The sequence below is a fragment of the Camelina sativa genome, chromosome 9 (genome assembly GCF_000633955.1).
Source record: "Camelina sativa cultivar DH55 chromosome 9, Cs, whole genome shotgun sequence".
NCBI classification, from domain to species: Eukaryota; Viridiplantae; Streptophyta; class Magnoliopsida; order Brassicales; family Brassicaceae; genus Camelina; species Camelina sativa.
In genome coordinates this window covers 7,827,770-7,838,465 of record NC_025693.1, presented here as the reverse complement: position 1 = coordinate 7,838,465, position 10,696 = coordinate 7,827,770, and the positions used below count along the sequence as shown (strand labels likewise).

The following is a 10,696-nucleotide window of genomic DNA, read 5'->3' as shown; positions in this document are numbered from 1 at the left end:
ATCCGTATATAAATACCGGATATTCGTGAAAAACGAATATCTGTTTTAAAATTTAGTATTATCCGTATCCGTATCCGAATATAATACAGGATATCCGGGAAAAACGAATATCCGTTATCCGTTTTAAAATTTAGCACTATTCGTATCCGTATCCGTATCCGTTTTATTCGCTATTTCACTATCCGTATTCATATCCATTTGTCCGGATATCCGTTTTTTTCGAAGCGGATTCGGATACGAATACGAATATCCGCGGATAAACGGATAATAATCTCAGGCCTAATAAAAACAGTTTTTTTCATTTCTGTTTAGAACTTTAGATGATTATATTGATTTTTTTTCTCTTCCATCGAATCAGTCCAAGAAAACACTACACATCATTAAAATAAAGAGATACAAAAATATCAACAACATAAACATGCCATAGCTGTTTGACAAAAAAAAAAAAAAAAAAAAAAAAAAAAAAAAAAAAAAAAAAAAAAANGCATTTCGGAACGATGATGATGACAACCTCCAAGCTTCCATTCGATTCCACATTCGTAGCAAAACGAATAGCCACATCTATCCATCAATCATATACTTGTTGCAAAACGAACATTACAATGTTAGTTACGTTAAAACATAATTGATGGAGGCCGGTCCGTAGGTAAATGATGCCTAAAGCATGGTCAAAAATTGTTGCCCACTGATTTTTTTTCGATATACATAAAATTATATAAGTAGATTATGAAATAAATTAAGCATATTATAAGAATTTAAAGTGTTTGAAGAAAAAAAAGAGTAGTAAAAAATCCAAAACTTCTATGGCAATAGGGCATAGAAATGTTTTTGATATATTTTTTTGGGTCAAAATGTGTTTATAAGTAATGTGTTACAAACCAAGAGAAGAAAAAAAACTTAATATGATATAAAATCTAACAGTCCACTCTCTTTTTTTGGGCTAAACTGTCCACTTTTAACTTAAATAACTAGATTCCAAATATAAAACAAATAAAAAGAAGAGATAATAAAAGGTAGAAGACGATTCAGACATACAAAATTAAAATTTGATGCCCCTAAAATTACAAAAAAAAAATGATGCCTAAAGCTTTTGCTTCACCAGCTTCCGGTCTGGGCCGGCTATGGAATTCCAATCAAAATTGTTATAACTGAAGAATGTAACTAAAGATGGCACATGCAAGTTACAGACATGTTTTGTTCCGATGATAGTTCGATCATATGTTGGCACTTATTACATTGACGCCACATATTTCTGTTGGATTTGGAGTTGGATCCAACCTCTCATCATCATTATTGCATGGCAAGTTGATACAAAAGGGTTTCCACATATGAAGAGGTATCTCATAATTCATGTTTTTCAGTAGATTTGGAGACTTCACCTCCTTTGAAATCCAAACAGATGGTACCGCAACTGGTATACTTGAGAAGGTGGCGGCATACTTCTACTGATTCTCATTGAGGGTTCAGCTTAGGGTTGATGATTTGCATGGAACATGGATATATCCATTGGACTATTTCCACGACCTTTGGTGCAACCAGTTTGGTCTTATGAGAAGTTACCGGTGGTCATTTTCAAATAAATTTATAACCAATTAAAAAAAAAAAAACTATGATTAAGGTTGGATTCATTCCCACCTAGATAAATGAATTTACTAAAGCGAAAAAAAAAAGAGAAATAAATAGAGAATTCTTGAAATCAAATTTAATAAAAAAAGAAAAATTTTATGTGGTCTCCGTTGAAATAGAAATTCTCCATTCACACTATGTTTTCTAGGCCATGTTGAAGTAGAAATTCTCCATTTACACTAGGTTTTGTGGGCCTGATGAAGTACAACTTTAATTTTGGCCCATGGATATACTCATAGTTGTATATACTTGTTTAGTTGTACTTCCATATACATAGTTGTACTTCCATATACATAGTTGTACATTTAACAATTATTGCATATTTTCAGTTGGTCTGTAATTTAACTTATTTATTAGTAGTTGGCCACATGATTATCATTATTAACTTGGGTGTTGAATTGTTTTCGTCAAACAATTTTCAAAAAAAACTTAATTTTCACTAATCTGGCCATATGAAGTGATCTTTTACCAAGTGTTCCTTACACAATAAGGAGTGTTTTATGTGGAAACAATAAAAATTCTGCTACAACTAATAACTTCCACTTTTATTGTTGAAAATTAGTTTTCATTTATTGGAAGCTAATTTTAGGGATTGCTTGTATACATTTCCATTTGCAAATTGTAGCTTCACAATATTGCAATAACCTTGAAAATTAGTTTTCACTTTTAACTTCACAGGGATGAGCGGAACAGGCTGGATTGTCAAGGACGAGACTCGCGTAACCATCTTGCAGGTGACCCGTCGCGTTCTTTTGTACCTTCTGCCCTAGTTGTGGAAGCCTTGGCTATTCGAAGTGCTCTGACTCACATCACCTCACTCGCTCATACCTCTCAAATTCGATCTCTAAAGATCTATTCGGACTCCCAAGTCCTTATCAAGCTACTCAACTCCGGTGGTAGCCTCAAGGAGCTTAAAGGAATTATCTATGATATCTCGTGTCTAAAGAATGCCTTCTCCTCTATCGCTTTTAAATTTATTCCTCGTTTGAACAATTCTGCAGCATATGCTTTAGCTAAATTTGTTCTGTCTATTTCTCTATCTTCGTCTGTACCCTTCCCCTCCCTGTTTGGAGGCTGACTGTTCCCCCTCTTTATTTAATAGATGAGGTTGACCAACAAAAAAAACCTTCAAAAATATACAAAATTGTACTAGTTGCACTAGTTGAACTTAAGCAGAATCTTAGAATTTTTCAGGAAACTCTTAAAAAGTACATTTCCAATACAAAGTCGAGTTGTACATAGTTGAACGAGTTGTACTTAGTGGAACCTATATGTCCAAATGCGAGAAATAGAATTACATCCACACACAATCACATTACAACAAAAATCGAATCAAGGGTGTTGAAGAAATTTTTCCAAATCTATGTTTGTCGCTTACAAAAACCAATCCAGGAACATCTGGTATAATTGTTCTCAGGTTTGTCAAAAACCAGTTCCAACTATCATTATTCTCACTATCAATTAAACCAAACGCAAGGGGGTAATGGTGATGATTAAGATCCTGAGCTGTTGCAAAAACTAACATACCACCATAGACAGTCTTAAGAAAAGATGCATCGATAACTATCACTTTCCTCATTGTACTAAACCTTTTAATGCTAGCGCCTAAAGCGGTGAATAGGTACTTGAACTTCTTGTCTTCTTCCAATTCTACACTTGTTACTGTCCCATGATTGACCTACCTTAACATGTGCAGATAAGAAAACAACATCTTGTAACTTGCTTCAGGGCTCCCCCGCACATCACTAACATTTTTTTTTTCCCTCTCAAAGTTGTCGAGTAGGAACAACTCAAACCGAGTCTTCCTTGAACAAAATTCATGATGCTTTTAGTAGTCTGCGTATCAAACTTACATGGATAATCTGTGTGCAATACACTTGCTACTAATCATGGTGTGCCTTTTTGTTTTACATACCTTGTACTCTCCACAGACTGAGAGCATGTATGTACTCTATGTATTCTGATTTTTTCACTTTTGCAAATAGTAAATACAATTTACAACATTTTGCAGCTTGAGTACATTGTACCATAAGTCGCATCGGATCTGAATTAAAAGCCTTCACACCAAGACAATTCTCATTTGAAGCTCTGTTTAAAAAATCCAAAACGACCTCCTTCGAAGAAAATTCTTGGTCTATTTTCAAACCCGTACCATCTTCCCTTTCTTTAACAACATGCACAATTTCTTTAAATGGAAGCTCAACAGGTGATCCATGCCTAGCATCCACAAAGTCATCCATCAGGTGATCCACAGCCACAATATCTTTACGTGATACATTCTCACAATCTTCATTATTAGCATTCACCATCAACTCAATAATCGGTTCTTTTTGTTGCTCTCCCTCTTTGGGAACAGTCACGATTGCTGCATTATCAACTATATCATCACCTCTACCATTGGAATCCAGCTCCACATAATTCGCACCATATGAACTTCCTTGTTTTGTTCTTGAAAGTGGCTCTCTCCGCTGATTATTTTCTAACACACCAGATAACTCCACACGCAAAACTGGTCTTAATCCATCATTATTCAATGACGTTAAAAAATACAGATACATCCTCGTCATCTAAAATATGTGACTCTCTTCGACCTTCACATTGACTGTAACTCAATCTCACATTTCATGTTGCTCTATCTATTTCAATCTTCTTACAAATCATATCTACTAACATTGAATAAGTTATCTTCTTCACAGATGATGTCTTCAACAATATAGCACACAAAGAGTTTTTGGAAATCCACTCATGGTCTACTGAATATGACCCTCAATAATAAAAATGTACATGTATTAGGATGTTCTTCTTCATCGACACCTGAAAATAGAACAAAATATATAACAATTACTATTGGTGTGTTAGACTTCTACCTTTGTTATAACATGTGTTAGACTTCTTGGTTAGTTAAGACTTCTTGATTATCTGCAACAGACAAACAAAAATAATAAAATAACAGCAAGATGACAAGAACTATTGGTGTGTCACGTTAATTAACACAAAAAGACAAACTTTAGTAACCCATTGGTGTGTCATGAAACTCCTGAGTTTCATGGAATACATTTGGTTCAAAATCCATGTCAACCATTACTTCATCTTCTTCTTCAGATTCAAAACCATCATCATAAAGCTCTCTTACCTTTGAATATTGGGTATTATACACAATACCAACACTCGTACTTTGGTCTTTTTGATGTTGCTCCACAATCCAATCTTCCACAACTTCTTCATTACCATCATCTACGATCACATCCACCACTTTCTCCTTGATTTTTTTGTGCTTGTTAAAAAGTCTTGCATTAAACTGGACATAAACTAGGCTGTTTAGACGACTGACCATTAATCTGTTCATTTTTGTAGTGTGGATCTACACATTAATAAGAAGTATTAGAACAAGGATTGTAACATAAATAGTTATACCTAAACACACACATAAAATATTGAATGAATCACTAACTCAATCATTAAAAAGCTGAACATAGATTAAAAACTAACCGCTTCAAAGCTACTCCAATTTCTTTCACAACCAGAAGAGCTAGAAGTCAAAGCAAGCACTCTAGTTGCTAGCTTTTGTAACGTAGGTACACATCCATAATTTGCCCACTAATTCCCTAAATTTAACTGTTTTAAGATATCTCATAAAAAACATATAAATGACTAGACAATAATAAATTTAAATTCAAGTGAGAAGACAAACCTGGTCAAATTTTTCATCATTTTGTTGATATCCTCTTACTGCTAAATCTTTTCCAAAAGAGCCAATTTTGCTTTTATAGAGATTAATCTCATCATTGACGACTATATTTTGCTTTTCAAAGTCACCATGATAAAAAGTTTCAACACAAGCAATAAATCCTAAGTTGATCTCCAAATCATACTGAATATCAGAATCTCTGTAGAAGTATAATGGATTTAAGAAGTAAGCAGCAAGATGCAAAGGAAAATCCAATCTACCTTTCATTTTCTCATACATAATCTGAAAAATAGGCTGGTAATTCTTTTCAAGATGATTAGAAGCTTCTTTGATCAACTTTTTAGCTTCTAACATCTCTCCATAAATAAATCCCATAGAAGGTTGTTTTCCCCATCTGCAAGTCATAAAACCTTCACCATGGGACAAAACACATTTAAAACCACTGTAACACTACTCCAAAATGCATAGCTCAAAACTGTATCAGATGATTGTTTTCCTTTTACACACTTAGAATGCTTGCACTCATGCCACTCATCACTGCCGAACATGGACATCAACTGCGATTTTTTCTCTTATAAACTTTGTAGTGTTAAGAAGCATGTGGCGAATCTTGTTGCTTCTGGTCTCACAATATCCCTCTCTTTGTATGTGTTCTCATCATGGATAATGTCTTATGATGCGCATAAATAAAGACAGTGAGAGATTTAGCTTGACTGATCACTTTTGCAAACCAAGACAACTTGGAAACTCCCTCAAGCATCAGATCGATGGTGTGAGCAGCGCAACCTGACCAAAATATACTTGGTCTCTTATTTGTATCCTTGCAGCCGCTACGTTATTTGTAGCATTATCAGTCACTACTTGAACTACCTTTCCACCCCCAATATCTTCAATGCACGTGTCGATGTAGTTGAAGATAAATTCACCTATGTGAGAATCTTTAGAAGTGTCCTTTGAAGAAAGAAAACATGTACCTCATCTTGAATTGACACACAAATTCATTATGCTTCTCTACTTCATGTTAGTCCATGCATTTGTCATCACAAAATAGCCTTGATTTTCCCATTCTACTTCTAAACTCTTCAATTTTTTCTTTGTCCTCTCTTGCTCTTCATTTAACAATGGTTCGCGCTGATATTGAGTAGGGGGAACCCAACCAGGTCCAAATTGTCCTAATGCTTCACAAAATAATCTGAATCTTTCATTATCAATAGCACTAAAGGGGATACTTGACTCATACACCCACCTAGCACAATATTGACGAACAACATGTGTCTGCATCATGGATATTCTGTTGTCGTGTTTGTGCAGCTAAGGAAGCTTCGGGGTTGATACAACTCGCAAACTTATCAATGGGACCTTGGAAGTGAGAAGCCGTTTGAGATTCAAATTCTTCTTGTAGTTCACTATCCATATGTGGTTTATTTATATGCACCTCATATCTAAGCTCTTTCTCACGTTCTCTCTTCTTCGTTTTCTTGTTTTTTGCTTCTATAAGTGCATTCTTACATTTAGCTTGATCCTCCTTTGTTGACAATGGGCAAGCAGAAACATTTCCCTTTTGATGAGCAATATGTTCATTCATCCTATAAACTCCACCAGACATTTATTTTCCACACAACTTGCATTTCACCTTTAATTAAGTTTTTGGATCATTTAACACTCCATATTCTCATCCCACATCATCAGAATTACGTTTTAGTTGTACATCAACACATTGAGACATCAAAAACCGGCTGACCAGAGAAATAAAAACTAATACACTGAGACATCCTAATCGACTAAACAGGACAACAAAGAGAATAGACAAAAGACACATCCTAATCGGCTAAACAGGACAACAAAGAGAATAGACAAAAGACACATCCTAATCGGCTACAAAATTGTAACATTAAGCAGTAAAAATTTAGAGATTTAAAAAGATTACTTGTAGATCCACGAACCAAAAGATGAGAGTTATTTGACAAATAGGTATCAGTTTGAGTAAGAACAAATTCTAATACGATTCTCCACTCAAATTTACTTGAGATTCAATACGATTAACCAACTACATTCTAATAATTACCAATGAGCCTTCATATGAAAACGATTTATTATATCAAATCCCTAATTTTATTTTTATTCAACTCACATAGTTTCTCAAATGGTGGATGATAGGGGAAGGAGAACATACCAACTCAAAGAAGAAGGCAGTGCAAGAGTCGACAGCTGACAAGATAGAGCGCTCAAGCTATTTCAAGCAAAACATGAGGAGGAGATCGGGAATGCGTTGAATAGAGGGGACGAAGAAAGAAAGAGGAATGCGTTAAACTTTTTTAATTTTCTCGGGTTTTTTTTTTAAAGCAATTATATCTTTTCCCTTCAATTAAGGGTAAAATCGATATATCACATACCTCAATGGCATGCAGACTAAAAATTGGCATGCCAGATTTTTTTTTTCTTCGTTTTGTGGCATTTTGGCCTCGTGCTCGTTCTTATCGTCTTAAATGTGACGTTTACTATTCTATTGCCTACTTGACCTACTCTACGGTTCAACCTAAGTTATTTGTTTGTGTGTTTAAGAGGCCTCGCCTTTCTTAACTGGGTTTTTGCCAATTAAAACTCTAAAATTGGGTTGGGCTTTTGTAATATTTTATTTCTTTTGAAAAAAAAACATTTTCTGGATATTTTACTTTTGACAGTAAAGAACTATAACAAAAAAAAAAACAGTATACTATGTTTAAATTGGCTAATTTCCCAGGTTTTCATTTAAAATAAACAACTTAACAATACTGTATACTGTATCTGTTTTTTTTTTTTGGGTGCAAATACTTGATTTCCTTTCGTTCAAAATAAACCAAAGTACAAAGAAAAGATGGATTCAAAAATCCCAAAGTTTAGAACCTAGCAATGACGAGCATTTCCCAATGCCACAAAGATAACTACTACCATGCATCGACTCCAAAGTTTAATAAGTTTAATACAATAAACAAGATAATAAGCATCTTTTAGCAAAAATTAATATGGTATTTTGCAATTAAAATTTATTTAGAAACACCATGCCAAAGTACAACCTTACACAATAAACAAGAATTCATCAGGCGTCACTTCTTTTGTTCATATAATTTTAGTTGCAACCATTTTGCTTAGCAACGTCGCCGTTTTGCTCCTTGCCCTTCTTCACTTCTTCCTCTGTCTTCTCCTTCTTCTCTTCTTCCTCTACTCTCTTCTTCTCCTCCGCTTCCTCTGCTTTCTTCTTCTTTTTCGCTTCCTTCTCAGTTTTCTTCTTCTCTTCTTCCTCAGCCAACTTCCTTGCTTTTTCCTTCTCTTCCTCCAAAGTCTTGACCAAACGTTTGATGCAAATATCTGCATCTTCTTCATCAGACTTCGGCATCAAAGTCTCAGCAACATCCGCTGGGGACATATCGGTTTCTTCGAGCTTTCTCTCGATTTCTTCATACAATTCATGTGTTTCAATATCCAAGTAGTTCTTAGCCAAAACCTTAAATGCTTCAAACTTGCAATAAGACATCTCAATGTGGTTGTCCATTCTTCCTCTACGTATCAATGCTGGATCGAGCTTATCCACAAAATTAGTTGTGAACACTATGATCTTCTCACCACTACAAGCTGACCATAACCCATCAATGGAGTTCAATAACCCTGACAAAGTAACTTTGCTTTGCTTCTCTTCCACCTTTGGCTTCTTGTCATCTTCCTTCTTCTTCTCCTCTCCATCCTCATCTTCATCATCATCTTTCTTCTTCTTTCTCTGCCCCGTAAGATCAAGAGAGCAATCAATATCTTCAATCACAATGATAGACTTACCTTTTGTATCCAACAACAACTTCTTCAAGTCCGAGTTATCCTTCACGGTCGTCAGCTCAAGATCATACACATCATAGTCCAAGAAATTTGCTATTGCAGCTATCATAGTCGATTTCCCTGTCCCGGGCGGGCCGAACAAGAGATAACCCCGCTTCCATGGCTTCCCAACCTTCCGATAGTAATCTTCTCCTTTGCTAAACTTTATCAAATCCTTCTTAATCCCTTCTTTCTTTACAGGATCCATAGCCAAAGTTTCAAACGTAGCAGGGTGATGAAAAGGAACGTTACTCCACTTTCCTGATCTCCATGGATACCATTCTTGACTCGAGTTATTAGTGTAGAGCTTCCTCTCTCTCTTATTCAACCCAATAGCTTTCCCTTCTCTCAAAACATGATCAAGATAAGTCTCAATGATCATACCTCGGTGTCGTCTATGGAAAGTAAGCGTAAAGTACCTTCTCTCGTCTGAGATGCTTCGACCATAACTATGCTGAGGCTGAGTCACTTTCACATTTGAATGCCACTTCACCTTCACACCTTCAAACTCATCTTCAATTTCTTCATGATCGTCCATACTAAACACCAACGATTTGCTATTTTTCGACTCGTTGGCCTTTAGTCTCTTAGCAAGAGTCGTAGATTTCGAGGCCAAGTAGTTGCGTATGGAATCGTAGGCTTGACTTCTCTTGAGACCTTCTTCTGTGTACTCGGTGAATTTGATGTGAACGTAGTAAGAGATCCACCCAATCATCTTGTTGAAGTATTTCTCCACGTAGGCTCGGAATTCGTGAGGGACGTATTGTTTGTACATCGCCCAGAAGAACATAAAGCTCGTCACTGTCGTGCCGGTTAATCCCCATATCGCTCCGGTCTCAAGCATCTTCTTGTGTTGCTTGTGTTGATTGTGTCTCACGTAATCACTTGTTTGTGTTATTACACAAAACTATTTGTGTGTGTTTCTTTTTGGATTCATTTCTCCGTTGCCACTCACTCTCTTTTTATATCGAGTTTCTGAGGAAGATACCACGAAATCTCTGATAAATTTACAGGAACTTTATCACATCTATGTTTAATATTAATATGATGTGGAATTCTCACAACTATTTTGTTTCGTAGTTGGTTTTAATTTATTTTTAAGGTATATTACAATACATAATGTCACTAGGTTTTGTCTCTATTAGGTGAGGTGAAGTGCTTAGAAACTTGGTAGATATTGGCTTTTTGCTCTTGGAATCATGCGAAGAGCCACTTAAATATTTCAAGTGTATAATATTCTGTAAAGTATGAGCCACATATATCTTTTTTTTTTCTTTAACAAAGTGATTATTATTTTGTAACTTGGAATTATATAAGTCTCGTCAACTGTCGTAAGCTTAGGTTACAAGTTGAATATTCTTGTTTGTTTATGAAAAAAGCAACTTAACAGCTAAGCTTAAAGTGATTACGAAAGGTTTCTTCGTTTCTTTGAAAAAAGTATATATTATGAAATAGTCTTCTTGTTGGTCACTTGATATGTTAGTGCGTGCGTGTGCTTTAGAGAAGCATGCTTAGCGATGCTCTCTTCTTTAGGGTGAC

General features: G+C 35.3%; 1 protein-coding gene and 1 pseudogene across 1 annotated transcript; both read right to left on the bottom strand.

Moving 5' to 3' along the window:
• On the bottom strand, positions 5,104-6,920 carry LOC104715102 (annotated as a pseudogene).
• Positions 8,126-10,144, bottom strand: LOC104710694 (AAA-ATPase At3g28510). Its single transcript, XM_010427329.2, has one exon. The coding sequence runs from the start codon at positions 9,999-10,001 to the stop codon at positions 8,421-8,423; it is 1,581 nt and encodes a 526-aa protein (XP_010425631.1). The 5' UTR covers positions 10,002-10,144; the 3' UTR covers positions 8,126-8,420.